This window comes from Rhipicephalus microplus, unplaced genomic scaffold, assembly GCF_043290135.1.
Source record: "Rhipicephalus microplus isolate Deutch F79 unplaced genomic scaffold, USDA_Rmic scaffold_14, whole genome shotgun sequence".
Classification (NCBI taxonomy): domain Eukaryota; kingdom Metazoa; phylum Arthropoda; class Arachnida; order Ixodida; family Ixodidae; genus Rhipicephalus; species Rhipicephalus microplus.
In genome coordinates, this window is record NW_027464587.1 from 21936181 (window position 1) to 21956713 (window position 20533).

The following is a 20533-nucleotide window of genomic DNA, read 5'->3' on the forward strand; positions in this document are numbered from 1 at the left end:
ACATAGCACCCCGTGCTGGGTCACAGCCTAACGACTACACTTGCTCTAACGGCTACACCAATATTGCATTCATTATTGTGAATTTAACAATTTTATGATGGGCCTATCAAACTTTCGTTATTACCCTCAAGGTCTACTGCCATCCAGGCTACACTGCCTTAATGAAATACAATGACCACTCACTAATTTGAATATCAGGGGTCTGGAAAAGATGTCCAAACTTACTGGATTCGAAATTTTGAAAGCATGAAGAAAACACTTTTTATAGATACATAAATGTCATAATTATTTTGCATAAGATCTTTGTAAAAGCAGCATACTTTGTCATTCAAGACTTCATTCATAACGTGACCACGGCTGAAAAACACAGCGTCTTGAGTCGTGGTCACCAACAATGCCATTGTGGTGGGACTGTGGATGGCAACCCCCCCCCTTCTGAAAGCTGACGACCATTCCAGCTGTTCACGGCCACCATTTAGGCTCCTTTTCATTGCAGACTTGCAACGCTTATGCTTGGCATACCAAAACAACAATCCGAGTTTACCAGGTTGTAGTTAAATACTACCAAATTAATGCAAGTTCCAAATCATTGAACAATATGTGTGCTTGTCCAGAGAACATGTTCAAATTATCCGAGTTTCCGAATTAGGAGAGGTCAAATTACTGAGCTTTTACTGAATTTATGGCAGAACTGAGAAGAAAGAAAGATAAGAGAACACAGGCACCGCTTTTAACAAGAAAGTGCTATACGCCAGGGTCCACCAAGACTTTAGGAACATATTTCTGATACGGATATGGTGTAAAATTGACTCTACTAAATAAGAAAGAAGACATTAAGAAAAGTTTTCCTGCTGAAAGTTGAACCTCCCTGCGGGGAGTCTATCCTCTGACTCCTTGGCCTACGGTTATAAGCACCCGGTGCTTTACCATTCAGCTACCGAAGCATCTCGTAGCAAATGTGTCATTATCTCACACATTTTCTCTCTACCACGTAACTCTCTGTTGCTGAGATGGGGTAGTGCCACTGTCTGTGAGTGGAGAAATAATGCAGCATGACGCTTACAAGCACTGATAGGGAATGATTAGTCGAAGACACAGTTGGCTCTGACTTTTCAGAAATCGGGAGCCCCCCTCCCGAGCAAAATGGGAAAGTTGACAGGTACAATTCCATATCATAACAGAAAAAAAAAAAGACTTAGCAAAATTATGACAGGACATTAGATGAAGAAGCTTCAACATCACTCTGAGCATCATGTTCGTGATAACCAGCAGATAATGAAGCCAATGAAGGCATAGGGAATGTTAACTGCATTGTTTCAAGGGTATTGTGGGTATTTTAAGGATATTACTAAAGTATAGATGTGATGAAATTTAAGAGAAAAAGAAAACTTGCCACCTAAACCTGCGACCTTTGCATCCGAAAGTCGCAGGTTTCGAAAGTCACTGGTACGGTCCCTGCCAGCAGGAATTTTTTCGTCTGCTTAAATTTCTTCACATCTACATAGCAATTACTACGATAGCTTTAAAACAGTGCACTTAATATTTGCTATATGTTTCTTGGCTTCATTATCTGCTGGTTATCATTATGCCATATGGAGACACCAAAGAAACATGCCCTGAAATATCCCAGGTTTCACTTTTCTTCCATGCTTAATTCAACTGAGCACCAGTGATTTGCCTTTTCATGACGTCACCTGCCCAAGTCTTTTTTTTTTTCTTCTTTTTAGCATCAACTAAGGTATTGGTTGCTCCCATTTATTTCCTCATCCACATTGCTGTCAACTGATTCTCTTTATAAATTTTTGTGCCATTATACACTGAGTGGTCAAGTTAAAGGCAATTACAAGACGTCAACAGAAAAGGTACCTATGTGTTCTGCACTCGTTCCACACTGTTCGCTCTTCCGCACAAAGCAGGCATAATAAAAAAAGTGTGGAAGAAGGACTTATGGACTGAATCTTCAATTGGTGCCACATATTACCAGATCACACTTCTATCCCAATGCATCTAAAAAAGTGCTCGTGAGCTCTTCCTTCCAGCTATTTAGCAAAGAAATACTAAAATGACATTTTCTATAAAGATCATCTCAACATGCACTATAGCACAACAGATTCAATGAAAGACCGTGTGAAGCTTACGAAAAGAATTGTACATATATGTAATGTCCTGAAAAATGTGTTTAAAGGCCTTTGTGATGACTCACCAAGTGCCAAGTTCCTAAAAGCTACAAGTACTTATGCACAGCTAATCTTATTCAGGCTAAGATGGAAGCATGTTCATTGTTGTATTCCATCATTTCGCTTCAATGATCATCCTTCCTTCACCTGAGCAGTTTTTAGTCAGAATAAGCATGCCTGTCATTCTACAGTTGTAAGGCCTCCTAAAAATGGGAACCTAACCGGAGACTTCATAACCTTGCTCCTAAAGCCACCTGATGTTAGAAAAGGAAAGACTGGCTGCCTGATAACAATAATTGATGAACTATTAGACGATAGCAATTTGAAATGGGCAGAATTGGTGTTAAAAGCACAAAGCAAGCAGTCTGGTCATGGCATGCATCGAAAGGCAGAGCGATAACAGGTTAGTGCATTACATAGTTGGCAATGATCTCAGAGAGTCTCCAAAAAGGTTTTCATGTCCTAAGTGTGTCTCATGCCTTTGTATTTGCCTTTAGAAGCAGAACATGATGATAATTTTATATTAACAAGACATTCGGATAACGGGGGCATAATCTACCCTTATAAAGCTGTTGAAGAGCTTGTTTTAAAAGTTGAGGTGACATTTAATTGTGTGCTTGAGCAGAAGTAAGTTGAAATCTTGCCCTGCTTTTTGCATCTTCGACAAGGGGGTGAAGCGAAAAGAAGTGGGGTGCATAGTCAAAATTCATAACAAACATAAATTCTATGCGCTGACATGACTCCAATTTCTTGCTAAAGCAAAAAACAACGACTGAAACATGCGAAAGGAAAGGCACAAGCTCCTGAAAATGACGCGATGCCAGTAGACCAATATTTTGTTGAACCCAATATGTGGACATTCCTTCGTCATGAAATAATCAAACGAATAGCCCCCGTAACAAGTTTTGAAAAGTCTTCATTATACAGTGTTAGTCTGGAGCATTATGTGCACTTTTGTAAGGCATCAATAAAGCGTATGGATGAAACAAACACATGGCATTCCTTTCTTGCATTTGTGGGCTTTTAGGTGCAACTTTTCCAATTGAAAAAGTAGAAAAAATTCATTTTTGATGGGTCTTAGCACATAATTTATCACTCTGGGCCAAACAGCAGCGCAACAGGTACACTGTCTGATATTGTCACGAGGTCGTGACGTGTATGAAAAGAGCAGACTTCAGGTCGAAAATGAAACTGTTTATTCGAGCTAAACTTTTGGCCATGCAAAAGAAAAGTCGGATTATAGCATGACACCGGCACTAATAGCGGTGAACAGAGCGTCGGCCGTCGATCAACTGACATGCGGCGAAGTGTGTTGGCATTTATACACTTGCCATCGAACATTCTAGCGTTATCCCTAGAAGCGATGCAGATTCCAGAATAATTTCTAATGTTCATGAAATGGGCGCAATCTTAACAAAATGATCTACTGCCATCCCGAAGCTTCTCAAACAGTGTAGGCGTAGTTTGCACTAAAAATTACAGGCAGTGAAATGGGGCGGTAACAGAAGATAAGGCGAGAATGTGACAATATATACAAGCACATCCCAAGTGCATGGTCTCATTTCTGTACGTTGTCAGTCATCTCCGTTGCACTGCTGTTTGAACTATGGTCCAACGCATCCAAACAACAGCTTTATTTACTTTGTTTTAACATGCTCGCTAATGCTCGAAGACTATGGGGACCTCACACACCATTGTATGATCGTTTTTCGACCTTGCATTCTTTGCATCCCGCAACAGCGGCTGACGAAAAACACTCATTGCTTGCAAGCCCCTGCTGAAAAGCTGACCCCCCTGTGAGAAGTGGCGACATCTACCGGATCATAGCAAAGTATTTCACATGGCTCGCGCCTTTCACCACACTAGGAAAACCTTCTAGCCTCTATACTACGACAGTGAAAAACTTGATGCGAGTGACCTGCAGTATGAAGTCGCCGATGATTATCCGTGCATGCTGCGCTAATGCTCGAACACTGCACACACAATGAAGCACGCACGTGAGCATAGCTGGCAACCTATATGATCCATACAATTTGACATGATAAGAAAATGGCGACGAAAGCCAGAACGACAATGACACACCGGGCACAACGAACGTGAGGAATCTTTATTTATGCAGTGCGTAAATCCTATGCAGTGCCTAAGAAGGATGCGCACGCTTAAGAGTTCGTCTTTCAGCAGTCAAGCTGCTCACATCAGAATATATTGCGCTCTCCCTCAAATAAACACACATTGGTTCCATATTATTTCGTGGTTTTTCACACTTTCGCCTTGTGAGAGACGGCCTCTGTTGTTCCTTAATTACAAAACGCATGCACGTGCTGTCCAATAACGAGTACAGTCCAGTCTCATCAAGCCTTACACAAACAAAAATTATATCGTCGTATCAGGACACCTCTCCACAAGGACCTTGATAAACATTAAGCGCGGGTGTGGCACCACCTTCAGAATCATACATTTCTGAACCTGCATAAGCTTCACATCATGTACTAGGAGAACTTCCCCCTCATGTGTTAGCTCAATGCACATGCGCCACTGCATGGAGAGCCCTCCATTTACTTAGCTTTCAATAATTCGAACTTCTTTTAATGCGACCAAATTTTCGGGCCCCTTTGAGTTCGAATAATCGAGATTTGACTGTATCTTGGAATAAACTGGTAAACGGGCACGGCCGATGGCGGCACAAGAAAGCCTGAATGTAAGAACTTTCTTGATGTGGTTTTGTCTTTCGGTTTAAGCCAAATAGTTCCTATGCCAACACGGGGGAATGCTATTTTGAATCTTGTGCTCACAACTGCACCGTCAAACATGCCTGTCTATGTGTTACACAGCATCAGTGACTACAATGTCACGCATGGCGAGTTCGAGCTTAACTCGTAAAAAAAGCATGCAGGAAAAGAAACAATGTCGAAGGAATCTGTAGTAGTGCAAGCAAAACGCTAGGCTTCATTCGGCGTAACCTTTACCGTATTTACTCGCGTAATCCTCGCACTCGCATAATTCTCACACCCCCCACATCGCCCAAGAAAAACACGATTTTTTTTTTCCTCGAGTAATTATCGCACCCCGGAAAACTGCCACAATAATGTCGTCTGCTCGTTCCAGCCACTGATGATGATAGTGCGCACCATCTGGCGCCATCTCTTTAGCATCAAGCGTACTATTGCACGAAGATTCAATCCAATCCAAGCCAAGCCGAAGTGGCCAGTGCACGTTGCGGCGTTTTGTATGTTGTGTCGGTAATCCTGGCACGTTATGGGGCGACACTGAAGCTACATGGCTGCTTCAAGTTGCAAATGATAGATCATGCACTAAACAACAGCGACAGGGCCGCCGGTAGGCCCTTCGGAGCCTATGTGTTTTGTGTTCACTATTGGTGACGGCAGCTGAAAGCCACCAAGGCACGTTGGGCCTGCCGTGTGCCTAAAACTGGGATTGATGGTAAACTTTGATTCTTCAGAAGGAAACTGCGGACAATTCCGTTAAATAGCCATCAGCCCAATACTGACGTCCTACGCTTACCCTTAGAGGTCTCCTGTTGAATGACGAACGCTACCGCTACGCCCGCAAAGCCCACAAGCTATGCGTATGGTATTCTAATTCTCAGCTATTTGCTTCCACTTTTTGTGTCTCAAATAAATCTTGCCTTGTGTTGAACCTCTGATTTTATTGTTGAGGTAAGTTCTAATTAGTAGTTCTTAAAGCTTGATGTAAGTTGCTAGTGTGAGAATCCCGATTTGCGGCCACTTCGTTTTCTTTTTCGCTCTCTGCGCTTTCGTGGAAAGCTTTCCCCGCATAATTCTCGCACCCCCAACCTTGCATCGTTTTTCCAGCGAAAAAAGTGCGAGGATTATGCGAGTAAATACGGTACTTGGCAAACAAGTCTACTAAATTATTGCCCTATACGAGATTAGTTCGCGCATAACTAGAATATGCATCTTTCATTTGGAACCCGCACCAGTCTTAGCTTATCAACAAACTCAAGGCAATTCAAAATAAAGCTACCAGCTCCATTACCAAAGATTATTCACGAACATCTAGCACAACTAATCTAAAGAAGTCTCTGAATCTAGGCTCACTAGAAAATAGAAGAATAATCTTACTTCTATCTCATTTTGACAAACTTCATCACTCAACATCTTCATTCACCGCATGCCACATCAGGGCCGCCCATCGTATCTTTCCGCACCTTGATCATCCCCTTAAAAAGCAACCCGTTTTTGCTGGATCTAAATTCTTAACTAAATCCCCCCCCTTTTCTCAATATATCATCGGAACAAGCTACCTTACGACATCCTTTCTTCTTTAAGTCGTGAAGATTTCATAAATAATCTTAGAAGTTATTTTAATGAACACTCTTAATGTTGTGCATATCTTTTCATTGTTATTCTTTGCAGACTGTATTTCATTCAGCAAGAATTATCCTTTTATAGTATAGTTTTCTTGTTTTTTGAGCATTGAAAAAGCATTTCTTTAGAGTTTTTTTCCCTGTTCTTCTTTTCTTTTTAGTAGTACATTTCTTTTATCTCCGTTGCACTAGTGCTCTGTTATGTTATGGTATGTCTAAACATGTATGCATGTGTGCATTCGAGTATGTGTATATTTATATCTATTTATATCAAACACTTTACTTTTTATTGAATATGTATGCTGCACTTGTAACAGCTTGATTGTATTATATCCCCCCTATGTAATGCTTTCTCAAACCTTAGGGTTTTTGAATAAAAAAAAAGACAGACGTGGTCGTGGGAGACAACGCTCGAAGTGAAGCCTTGGGAAAAGGGCCCCATCTGCAGTGAACACATTTATTTATTTTTTTAATGAATGTTGTCTCTCTCTTGTTCCATATATTTCGTTAGTTTTTTTCATGCTTATTAGAAAATAAGGCAATCAGGCATGTATACACAACACAGGTTATGTTTAGAACTTCTGCGCAAACATTTAATACTTTCACTATAAGGACTTTTCAACTTAACGAATGATTTTTTGGGGTCCTTTGAGATTCGTTGTATTGAGATTTAACTGTATATGTTGTCAACCTCAGCTACCACAAAGGTTAAATAATATTATAATAGGCATTTGTCATCACGATGTAGCTGTGCCAAAAACCGTCGATGTTAGCATACCATAATTACTCGCATAATGGACGCACTTTTTTTCTCAAATATCGGAGCAAATTTGAGTATGCATTCATTACGTGGGGCAAATTTTATGAAAACTTTTTTGAGATGAGCAAGAAATGCAATAATGCTAAAAAAGAAAGTTAGGTAGCTTAGCTTTTTGCAACTGACATACACATACACTGTTTTGAACCAGCTTTTGTTGCACTTAACTCATCTTCGTTGGTTGAAGGCGCTATCTTCTGCAAGCTGTCCCCCGGACTGCCCGCACACACCACAAAAGCGTTCCGTGGCTATCTTTTCTCGCAATCGTTTAACCGCAACAGTGGTACCTGTAGTGATCTCAAAGGGCACCCAGAAGCGTGTGCTACGACGCACTTGGCCAACTTTGCGACAACCCAGCTCGCACGACGACCGCAGCGATGCCGTTGACATTGTAGCAAGTAACCAACATTGCTACCAACGAAGCATCGATACAAACCACTAATAATAAGATTACCGACAAAACAGGTTTGCCACCTTGCTGTCCACATGAGAAGTTACTGTAGAAAAGGTAGCCTATATCATGCATTTTTTAAAGTACGTGCAGGTAAGAAGCACGAAGAGCGAATTGCAACCGAAGCGAATCAGCATGTGGTTGGGCCTAAAGTTTCCTATTTGCAGGAAGCAATCGTTGGTTGGCGCAGGCAGTTCCGTGACCTTCGCTCGCTGTGTGCTAGTGTGCTGTGATGTCTCTGCACTTGCACCATTCATAAACCCCGCTGTGGCGCATAGAGAACTACAGAAGACTGAGACGTGCCGCACACAGATAGAAAAACAAAATGGGGTGCAACGGCGTACGTAAAGAAAGAGGAAGCGAGTTGGGGTGGCCGAGGTGGTTCAGCATAATAATAAAAAACGGAAGAGATCCAGCGGGCGAGGAGGTGCCAGGTGTCGGATAGCGGGACTGCAGCGGATGAATGTAAGGGATGCCTGTATTATGCGGGGAAAAAATAATCCGAATTTTGACAACTGAAGTTGGGGTGCATTATATGAGTACATTCATTACAAGAGTAAATATGATATCTACATCAAATGGTGCTACAGCTGCAAAGCGCCAATATACATTGTGCAAACTCTCTCATAGCCTGTGAAGATGCACTTCACTTTCATGCTATATCAATTCCAATGGCAGGGGGATTAGCCATGTTTTTTGTCTTGATTTTCAGTAGTGCCACAAATATCTCGTTACGACTATCACCTCACTCAAGGTTACACATTGCCTGACATGTCGACTTTCTAATAAGTGCCAGCAGACTTGGCAGCAATGCATGCTACGCTTACCTCGTAGCAGACATGAACCAGACCAAACTGGGTCGGACCATAGTTGGCCTTGTCGAGGATGCCGCAGAGAAGCTCGCCATCTCGAATGACCACATTGCCTTCATTCATGATGGCCTCTGTTTCGCCACCCTTTAGCCATGCCTAGAAAAAGACAGCACAAACATTCACTTCAAGACTCTATGGCCCAAATGTCAAGTAGTGTGATCACTAAAATAACATCACAAAGGACGACATACACAGAGACAAGACACAGACAGAATTTATAACGCTGACACATCACAAAAAACATAATCACTTCATGAGCAGAAACTCCTTTTCTTTACGAATATGAGCTATCAAGGGAGTGCTAACGCACTGATCCGCGAGCTTATCAATCAGGTCCACTTCTTTTATATCACCTATGATCTGTTCCGCATTTTTAGATACAATACTCGACTTGGCATACAACGAAACATACCCACAGTGAAAACAAGGATGAGCTAAGTTGCCTTGCTTATACTTTTCTACATTGTACTTGTGCTCAAATAATTTTCAATTAAAGGAGTCATGACATGGTCATCCAACAATTGACAGTTTTCAGCGAAAATCAAAGGTAGAGGGTCGAATATTTATTTATTTATTTTATTTATTTATGCCGTACCCACAGCACCACATGGCATTTCAGTGTGTGTGTGAGGGGGGGCGGAAGCAAAGAAAAATTCAAAGCATACAGTTGGTAACAATCGCTAGCAGCACCAGGAAAACAAATACATATACAAGAAGATCACAAGAGTACACTAATGTGCACCATAGTGAATCTTTGTGCAAAAATAAAAAAAAACAAGATTGCAAATAAACAAGAATAGATTAATTAATTTAACAATGAAGTATATTATAGTGATAAAAACATAATTACATGAACAAGAATGTACAATAAAGGAAAATACGATTACAAGCATATAGCAGTCATCACTAGCAGCAACATGAGTAAACAGCAACTCTAATACAAGAATTATTTTAGCAGTGAAAAAAATATGTCATTGGACGATATAGTTGCGACAAACTTGTCGAATTGATTCCAGTCCTGTATTGTTCTAGGAAAAAAAGACTTGCTAAAGGAATGTGTTCTGCAGGGAAATTCCATGACCTTATCTTATGGTCAGTCCTATGAGAATAGTAATTAGGTGCCTTTATGTAAAGATGCCTATCAATGCCAACTTTTGAATGAAAGATGTTGTGGAAAAACTTCAAGCGAAGTCTGCGTCTTCAACAATCTAGATTATCCCATTGCAATAATTCTTTCGCGAGCGTAGGACTGAACTCTCTGTCGTAACGTCCACAAACAAATCGAGTGGCCAAGTTGTGCACCCTTTCAAGCTTTTCTGTGTCACATACTGTTGAGGGGTCCCAGACGACACACGCATAGTCAAGAACGGAACGCACATATGTTTTATAAAGCAATTCCTTTGTAGACATATTAAAGTTCTTTGCGTTACGGCGAAGGAACCCAAGCGCTTTCCCGGCCTTGCCTGTTACATAGTCAACATGTCGCTGCCAATTTAAGTTAGACGATAGGTACACTCCTAAGTATTTGTATTCATTAACCTTACTTATAATGACATTGTTAATTGTGTACGATGTCTGAGACTGTAATTTCTTATGAGTAAACTCCATGTAAACTGTCTTATTCAAGTTCAACTGCACGCGCCATCGTGTACACCAATCACTGATTTTGGTTAAGTCTCTGTGAATGAACGCTTTGTCCCGCGAATCCGTAATTTCCCCATACAAAACACAGTCATCTGCGAACAACCGTATGTGGGATTCTACGCCCTTAGTTATGTGGTTGACGTAAATCAGAAATAAAAGTGGTCCCAGTACCAACCCTTGGGGGACGCCCGATGTTACTTGCGATGCGCAAGAACTGGTACCATTAACGATTACAGTCTGCTGGCGTAATGTCAAATAATCAGCGACCCATGCGACGACCTGAAAATTATTGCCATACATAGTCATTTTCTCAAGAAGCAAACGGTGTGGGACAGTATCAAAGGCCTTCTTGAAGTCTAAAAAAATGCAGTCAATTGTTTTTCTTTGTCTAACGCGTATGCTATGTCGTGCGTAAATTCTGTCAATTGGGTAGTACAACAAAAACCTCTTCGAAACCCGTGTTGCTGTGGCATAAATAGTGAATACTTATTGATGTGTTCAACAATGGAGGTATATATTAGGTGCTCAAGAATTTTACATGCCACACTAGTCAGCGATATTGGTCGGTAATTAGAAACGTCACTCCGTGGACCAGACATGTATTGGGACAATCATTGCTTTTTACCAATCTGAAGGAAGGCTGGCATCTAGAAGTGATTTATCAAAAAGTACCTTTAAAAACTGCGCTAGTGTTGGCGCACAAAGCTTAACAAACACGTTTGTGAGGCCATCTGGACCACACCCTTTTGAGCTGTCTAATCTTTGCAATAACACTTGAATGCCGTGCGCGCAGATGTAAATATCCTCCATATTATCAGTTCGTATTTGATTTAAGTGGGGATCACCGACTCCGGGTGCTATAAGCAGCATAAAAACAGAACTGAAATAATTATTGAGGCATTCAGCTTTATCAATGTCGTCATGGAAGACGTCATCACCAGAAATAAGCGTTGGTATCGACACATTGCCTTTACCATTTCTTTGGACAAGTTTCCAGAACTCTTTTGGTTTGTCTTTGAGAACGGATTGCAAAGATTCAGTGTAATCACGTTTTGCTTTAAAGGTGAACGTCTTAACTTCAAGTGTTACATTTTTCAGTCGTAACTTATCGATATCGGTCGGGGTATCACAAAAAGTATGGTAACATCTCAACCGTTTTTGTGTAAGTCTGCGCAGTTCTTTCATGAACCACGGCTTACTTTTCGCTTTCCTAGTCGTTAAGTGCCACCATGGAATGAACGCATCACGTAATTCACTCATTTTGTTTTTCAAAAGAATCCACAACTCACTGACGCGGAGTTGTTCCGCAAGGGTTTCAAATACAACAAAGTAATTATCCAGAGACTCATTTATTTTTTCAACATTAGCTTTAGAATAATTGTATACGCACCTTTGGTCGCACACGATAAAAACTACACACAGTTACTAGCTTCTTATTCCAAGAATGAATATGCTTGTACACGTGTGAAAACACACATGTACAAGCATATTCAACTGTCTACCCTTACCCAGCTGTAAGAGATTATTTCAGTCCAAATAGGTTGCAAAAGCCATTGGCTGTAAACTCTGCCCACAGCCGGCGACCGCCATTTTGTCATGGTGTGCATGACGTCACAAGCCGAAGGAGCAATGTCGTCTGCTACCATACGGCACTTTCCACAAGCGGTCAGTGTTGCGAGTGTTGCTTGCCACGTGATCTGCCATGTCACTTGGTTGCAAGTGTTGCGGTGTGTTACCGGTACCATCACCATATGGGACGACGTCGTGTACGTTGGGCATTTTAACTTCAACTCCATCGCCACCAGCTCAAGCAACGAAGAAAGTGTAGAAGACAGCATGAACCAAGATGCCAACGACCTCTCCGTAGTGTAAGACGCTGCAGAAGGCTTTCTACAATGATAAGTAGCTTTATTTCACGCGTCTGGGTTGAAAAGCGAGCTCGGGATACGGAGGTCCCTTGACGCTGCATTCAAGAGCAAGTGTTACTAAGTGCTGGAGAACTGGCAAAGCATGCAGATTTTTGTTGGCTAGCATACGTGCATGAAGAACTTTCGATGCTGAACATAATAAATAAGTGGTTGTAACAATGCTGCGCATTAGTACCGTTGTTTTTCCATCGGTTGTTGCTTGCGGCATACGTAAATGCCGAAACGAACGGCATGTCAGTGTGGTGCAAGGGTTACTCAGAATATACATTTTGGCTGAATTTTTTTGCTTGAACTCTGTCCAATGCATTTGGTTCCGGTAATAAAAAAAAAATAGGGGGTGTGACGCTCTACCATGGCACTGCCAGCGAGGAGTTTCAATAAATATTTATCCATAGTCGCAAACAGCATATGCATTGCACATTCACAGGACACTTTTTAACCTCTACAATTGCTTGCTGCAAGTACCAGTGCTACATGGGTGACCCGGTGGCATAGTTTCAACCCCTGAAAGTCACTTAGTTCCAGAGGCAATTTCAACAATACAGAAAAATTTCAATTGCAAGCACAGCTGACAACGACACACGATTGTCCTCCAAAATGAAGATCGTGCAGCAGCTCGCCCAGCAAGTGGTTCATGACAGCACCTGATTTAACCCCAAAGTGCAAAAAAATGCTATTTTCGAGGCCACCGCAACGCCCAAAACACGCGCAAAAGCCAAATCAAACCAAACTTCGCGCACTCACCATTCCGAGAGCATGCGGCCGTCCCGCGCAATCTTGGTCGTGTTTTGACCGTGAATTCTTTCTCTCTCGTTTGCCACCTTTCAAAATGGCGTCAATGACACGGTTGAGACTATCGGAGTTTCCCCCAAGATGCGATGGGGAGCGTTGGTTGGCTAGAGCAGCTCATTCCTATCTCGCAGGCGAAAGCACCATTGGCTGTTGCGCTGGAAGAGGGGGCAGTCCCTCTTGGCGATGGCATGCCAGGCGTCCTCGTCTCACTGTTGTCTCTGCTCCGTCCAAATCGATAAACATTTGCTTACGGGCCGCTTTTTGCCTTTCACTGTATTTGCAATCAGTTTCTCTTCTTTTTTTTTTCTTTTTGCACAAGTTTTGTGCGCTTTGTATTTGTTGCTGCGCGCGATGCCGGCAACAAAGCCGAAGACGGTGTGCAAGTTCGAAGTGCGGAAACGCGTTATGCGGATTCTACGAGAATCGAATTTCCGCGCTTCTGCTGCAAGTGCCCAGTGCGTAGATGCTTGCAGCGGCGAAGCTGTGCTGTCGGCTGCAACCAGTCCAGAATCCGACAAACCGTGTGTACCTGGAGCCGCGAATGCATCAAGCGTGTCCGAGCTTGCCGGATCCAGCACATTCTCTGAATCTGTACCATCAAATGTGACACCGAGCGTTGCTAACATCACCAGACCCAGCACTTCGTCTGCATCGCGGCCAATAGTGACCATGGGCCGTCGACCCTTCATCTGCAGACGCTTTTCTTAACTAAGAAAAATATGGATGCGAATGCGAGACGTGGAGACGCCGTTCGCGCCAAACTCGAATCAGCCCCAGTGACGCAAAAAAAAATTGAACTGATTCAGTAGGCTTTTGTAAAAGATGCCCTACGTTTGAAAAAAAGAATTTTGAGCAGCACTTAGCGAAGATGGAGGGAAGACAAAAGAGGAAAAGAGTGCAGAAGGACACTTCAAGCTACTCTGCTGGAGCTTTTTGAGGAAAACACATGTGCTGAACTTTCAGAGCCCGTTTTCTCAAAATGATCTTTTAGCTAGTTGTGGGGCTGAACAAAGCAATTTCTCAAGCACTGCTAACTTGATTTGTGTGCCATTTCATTTATTCTGCTTCTGGATGAGTTTTTCAGGGTGTAACAAGCTTCTTTTTTGAGAATTGTTGCCACTATTTATTACTAAACAATTATTTTTTGATAAATGTCATATCTACTGGCTACATCAAATTCAAAGCTGCATAAAATTTTTTTGGAGGGAAAATTGAAAAAAATAAATGGCTCTTTAGCGCCTTAGGATATCTGTCCAGGGAGGACTACAAATAATTTCAGCCTTCTGGTATGTCCGGGGACTTTTTCCGGCTCTTTCTCAAGCACACAAGTGAACCACCCAAATACACCTCAGTAACTCTAGAACCCCTGAACGCAATTTCATGAAACTTCGCAGTTATTCTAGTTTCATTATAGTGAACATACCCTGAAGGTTTCATTAAAATGTCTTGAAAACTAAAAAAATTGAGTTTTCGGGGTAGCCTCCCCCCAAAGGCACCTTCTCGTTTGGCCTATGTACAATTTATCGCACGATGATGGCACAAACTTCCACTGTGCACTGGACAAACTTAATGCTGTACTCGATTGTACACGTTGTAACTTGTTTGTGGTTCAGATGAGTTGACAGGTGCAGAAAATGCAACACAAACATTAACTCGCAGGCTTTTTTTTTTTTTCAGATTGTGAAAAACAGTAAGTAAATACGGAACAAGCACAGTTTTTCGTCCATAATTAACCACCATCATGAATAACAAACTAGCCCATGTCAATGCCATTGTTAGCTAGCATAAATAGGGTACGAAAACAAATGAATCCCAGAAGACACAAACTCAAATTAGCACAATTACTCGACCGTAATGTGGCCCCAATGGCAACACGTCGACTGATATTTCAGTCGGTTCAAGGCAAAAAGCTATTGTTTCAAACGTAAGTTGAGACCATCAGCAGAAACATGTTGCTTTTATGTAAGCCATAGCCCAAACACAAGCTTTATGAGCAGTGCGACCTCTTCAGTCACCTTCTATTGAGGTTAAATGCCCACATGTTCCACCACCCAGGGCTTGTGATTTCATTTTATATCAAAACACTTTGTAGCTTCACAATTTCAGAGCTCTCACACCATGAATTATTAAACAGAATTATTCAGAGTAGAATACGCTTAAACAATCAAGTGCTTCCTTCCTTCTACCTTGTGCGCTCATATATTTCCACATTACGCTTAAACATGTTCACATGAGCAAAATGTGACATGAGAATCATATAAAATGGAGTGTGGCAGCCTCTTTTTTGAAGGCAGTATTCAGTTGCAACATGACAGTAGTGTGTAAACTGTTTAAACCTCCTGCAGCAATGGCATGCGCATCGAAGGACTTCGAGAACAACGCTGAAGAAGAGAATGTTCAGTGAAATAGAGATGCTCATTGACACAAATGCTCGGCTTTGCATCTTTTTCATTTGGCTCCTTTAGACACTGAAGCGCAGTTTTCCCACATCGATGTTGGTGCCGAAACCCAGGAATCGAACACACAACATCCGAAGCCTTTCATTTCTAGTGTGGGTGAGCTAAACTTCGCGCTAGACCGACATGGAGTGGACGAAGAACAGAGGGCCACACGGCAAGCGATGAATACTAAGATCATTATAGAGATCAACCAGGCACTTCAGTCCAACCAGTTTTAGCTTTCTAGACTTGGAATTCTGCACGGTCACCTGCGCCCCAGCAGCTTGGAACCTTAAGCCTTGAACAGCGAGGCTGAAGACCTGAAGAGTGACGACCTGGCGGAAGACGACTATAAAGAGGTCATGCAATATGATGACTAGAGACCGGACTATAGGCAAATGCCTATTTTGTTTCTTGCGTTCCTATTGTGCCATTTTGATATATGAGCATTAATTAGAGGTTAAAAAAGGACTTTTATAGTGTTTTTATAGCGCCTCTAAATGCATATTTTTGAATTTCGTGCCTAAATTCCTATAAGTACCTATGATTGCCTATTCTCAAAATCGGTGCCTATATGAGCGCTATTTAACCTCAACTTTTGCTTTCGAGTACAGCTGGAGAATGGTGTGGTTGTTAACGGGCAAAATTGGGCTATGAAGCTTTATCGAGTGCAACTCTATTTCATCTCTGTTCTTGTGTCAGTCTGCTCAGCCGTTTCTTCTTCCCCATAATGCACTATACCAGTTCAAGTACGACGAACCGACTCGCCCAATCTTCAACACTCTATTTCATCAGTTCCTTTCAGCACTGTCAAGGCTACAAGGACTATTAGCCAATAAGAAGATCTACTAGCCTACATGCTCTCTGCACATGTATTCGTCCATGTCGCATAGTCTGCTCAACATCTCCCAGGAATCTGCTCGCATGCGTAGGGAACAGGAGATGCTTCTGCGCTGCCGCAGGATGATCAAGAACGAATGCGTAACTGTGGAGTGTTCTCCGGCAAAAGTAGAGTGCAGATAAAAAAAAAAAAAGATGTCCGAATGAGTTTTGTTTTGTTTGCCATTTACTTCTTATGCGGCACTTTCCTAGGTCAGATGAAAAACTTTACTTAGACGCTAGAAGTTGTTGTGCACCCAATAAAAAGCTTTACACCACTAGACTTTTTAATTGGTTCGTTACAAGGTGCAAAAACATGGTGCAAGGAGCTGAGCTTGAAACCTAGACCACTCGCCCGGTGTAGACTTCGGAAGCCAAATTCTTTCTCTGTCCTTTTCGACATGCGAATATATTTAGGCTAAGGAGGGTTTCCTTCCAAAAACACTGTTAGGGCAGCTTGGAATAGCTGTAAGTGACAAGATAGATGAGGGCGAAGAATTCCATTCTGTATTCGATAATAGTAAGGGCGAATTTTGATATAAGTTCGTCCGAGCATATAATGGTTACATTTTATGAACAAGGTCTTGCCGTGTAGATACATTGGGAGCAGACAGAAGGTTTGCTCGAGCAAATGTGGTGTTACCATGATAAAGATTATGGAAAAACAGCAGCTGTGCGAATTTTCTGCGCGAGTCAAGACTGACAAGATTTAGCATTTGCTTCAAGGCAGATACACTTACGTAATGAGAATATGAAGACATGATAAACTGGGCTGCATTATTTTGAACTGATTCGAGTAGGTTGGACAAGTAAGTGTGATGTGGGTGCCAAATGATGGAGACATATTCCAAAGAAGGCCTGATGAGTGAATTACCATATAAACCGGACTATAGGTCGAGTGGGAATATAGGTCGACACCGCAAGGTCAGGTTACCGAAAAAGAAAAAAAGTAAAACCCAAAATTGACGAACGACATTTATTTGCGAATTGGGCGCACCACACCCCGAGCGTCGGAGCTCCCCTCAACCACCATGGCAACTGTTCCAATTCGTGAGACGAAGCACCACTGTCTTCCGAAAACAAAAGTTTGTCGCTGGCCGCCTCCCACAGTGCGTTGTCTTCCGTGCCATACAGCAAGTTGCTGATGGAACATTTCTTAAATGCATTCTCCACCAAGAAATCTGGCAAGGAACAGCAGGCGGAAAGCACCCAGCCACAAACAGTCGCAAGCGGAGGCCTCTGTAGGCGGCCCGTCAGTGTCTTTGGGTTGTTGCCGGACATCCACTTTTGGTACTCCAACTGCACTCGGTCCTTAAACAGCTTGTTTAGCACAACGTCGATCGGTTGGAAGGTGGACGTCATACCGTTATTATTACGTTAAGTTTTTTTTTGGCGCAAGGGCATCTAAGGCCAAAGAGCGCCAGTACAACCCAGACAACACTCGATGTCCTGAGGTCGTCCTCATGTGGTACAATCGTCCTCGCACAGTTATTATTGACCTTAGTACTTACTGAGGACGACACGAGCTGGTTTGCGCCGGAAACGTCTTTTCGAGTGCTTTCTTAGGACCACAATTGGTCCGGAAAAGGTCCTGTTAAGGATCTTTTGGGAATGACAAAAGTATTGCACTGAGCACTTGGATATAATTCCTGAAGACCTTTGCGCACCAAGTAGATTAATTTAATGTGTGAAAACTTTCTCCACACGTTTGTTTCTTACAGTCATAAAGTTATTGTACATTTTCGCCTCGTTCGTTTCTCTTTTTTTTTGCAGAAAATTTTAAAATTATGCGTCGCGCCTAATGAGACATACGTAATCAATTGGCTTAGGTATCGAACCTCGTATTGCGAAATGTCTGTTTGAAACAGTGTGTTCCTAAATGTCACAGCCTTAAATTAGTGATTATACGCCACTGTAGCGCATAATAACAAACTAGCAGCTGGCAACCATTAACTATGCGGCACCATTCTAGGTAGTCAAGTAGCCAAGCCATTCCAAGCCAACTGACTGTCAAATTGGCAGCGGTGGCCTTGTCAAGGAAAGTGCAGTGAACTAATGAAGGTTCGTGTCCTTTGTTGTTTGTATGCATGGTTAAAAGTGAGATATGTGTGAGATTGTAAGTTGTAGGTGATGATGGTTGGTAAATTGCCTTGTTGATGGGTGCACTGGGCTGCTCAACGTTCAGACTGATGATGGACGCATTGCCACCAGCCGACCGCGGCGAGGTGTGGTTTTATTTATTTATTTATTTATTTATTTATTTATTTATTCGAGTACCTACAGCGCCCAGTTTGGGCATTACAGTAGGGGGGAGGAGACGTAAAACTTGAAATTGATACAGGGTATGAATACCGATCACAAAACAAGTAAGCATGCTCAGCTTATACAGTGTGTACACATTCTCGGGAACACGAGGCAATCAAGGAAAAGTAAAACACAAACAGAAATGCAGACAGAAATTGGCATCTTTCATTTCAACATAAATTGTGACAGAGCATTTCGAAGCAGCCTGGAACAACAGCCAATCGCGATCCATTGGGCTTCGAAGCAGCCTGGTCCCAACGTGAAACGATCGACTTTTGCATTTGACACATGGCCCGACCTCGGGCAAGTCAAGTCAACGCCCGTGTCGAGTGTACTGATAGGCTGTCAGAGCGGAGCCTCTAACACTAGTGAGTGCATTGGGCGCGATGCACGTGGTGATGAGGACACTGCGTCAAACTTTCAAGGAAGATTACAACCGTAGTTGATTGAGCAGTGTTTACTGCCTTGATACTGCTTTTCTTTTTTCAGACTATACGCGGACTTGAATGCCTGACAAAGCTGTCTATTGTGATTAATTACTGTTAAATAAATAAATTTCATTCAACTAGCTTTGTTTGTTTTACTCTAATAGTCCAGCACTGTCGCCTCTCTGTTGATTGATACACTATATATACTCGAGACCTCGCAGGTGTTTTTCTTTCGATCTATGAAAATATCACGAGAAGAAGTAAATCCTAAATAGTATCACTGCCCACAGTACCGAACCGGCCACGCTATCGTGGTTCTGAAAAGATACTGAAAAAGTCCTGAATTGTTGTTTTGAGGATGTGCTGAGGTTGTTATGTGTTCGGACAAGAGGACGGGATTAGTGCCTTCCTAGTACCATAAAAGGACATTTTGAGGGCGTCATATTGTCCTCAAGGAGGCATACTGAGGACGTCCTGAGGTTGTGTTTGTGTTGTCTGGGAAGTGTTGTTTCATTTCGGTTATTAGTTTAAAATTAAAACAAATGATTAAAATATGATTAAAAATTGAAACAAATATCTATGAACCATTTAAAATGCAGTGCATTTAAAAAGAATGTCACTTTGTTAAAAAAAAATTCATTTTGTTGGCTGAAGTCTGTGCTGATAAATTAGTCTGCAAGGCCCAAGACCCTCGCAGCTGAAGTCCTTGCTTAAGCAAGAACTGCGAAGGCTCAGACATACTTTTTATGTACCAGGGGATACCTCACACTTGAGGTGCAGCCTGGTGCCTAGGATGGAATGATATCATTGTTAAAAATTTCACTTTCCCAAGATAATGAAGAACTCTCTTAAGGTCAACCACTGCATCAAGTGATAAAAACAGCACTGGATGAAGTGGGATATGATATCGATAGAGCTCCCTGAAATGGGTCAGTCATGCTTGGTGAAGCACAGGACATTGTATGAGGACATGCACAACGGTTAGACTCTCTCCACAGTGTATACATGTAGGTGGATCAGTGCCTGTCAAAAGGTGTTTATGTGTGGCATAAGTGTGGCCTATTCTGAGCCGTGTTAGAGTGACTTCGGCGAACCTGTTTAGTTTTTGGGGGATAACTTTTCTCAGCTGGGGTTTTACAAGGTGGAGTTTGTTGTCGACTTCTCTGTCCCATTCAGCTTGCCAGTGGTTGCGTAGACTTGTACGTACAACAGGTTTTAGATCTACACCCGGAACAGAGGTTATATCTATGGTTTGCCGACCAGCGGCTTCTCGTGCATTCTTGTCCACTATTTCATTGCCCGCAATTCCAGAATGACCTGGAACCCAGCAAATAACAATAGAAAGCTTTAGGTTGTAAGCTGCATAGATTTCGTTAAGGAGCTTGTTGAAAGTAGGGTTCTTGCTGTACTTGCCACAAGACAGGGCCTTGACAACACTTAAAGAATCTGTGTACA

The 20533-nt window shown here is 42.2% G+C and overlaps 1 protein-coding gene across 5 annotated transcripts in view; it reads right to left on the reverse strand.

The window, feature by feature from the left end:
* Positions 1-20533, reverse strand: part of Polr1A (RNA polymerase I subunit RpI1) — a 610310-nt gene that overhangs the window by 332989 nt on the left and 256788 nt on the right. For all 5 annotated transcript variants that reach the window (XM_075882913.1, XM_075882912.1, XM_037432148.2 and 2 more), the window contains one exon: positions 8621-8761. In XM_075882913.1, the coding sequence (XP_075739028.1) occupies positions 8621-8761 (141 nt within the window). The remainder of the gene's footprint in view (positions 1-8620; positions 8762-20533) is intronic.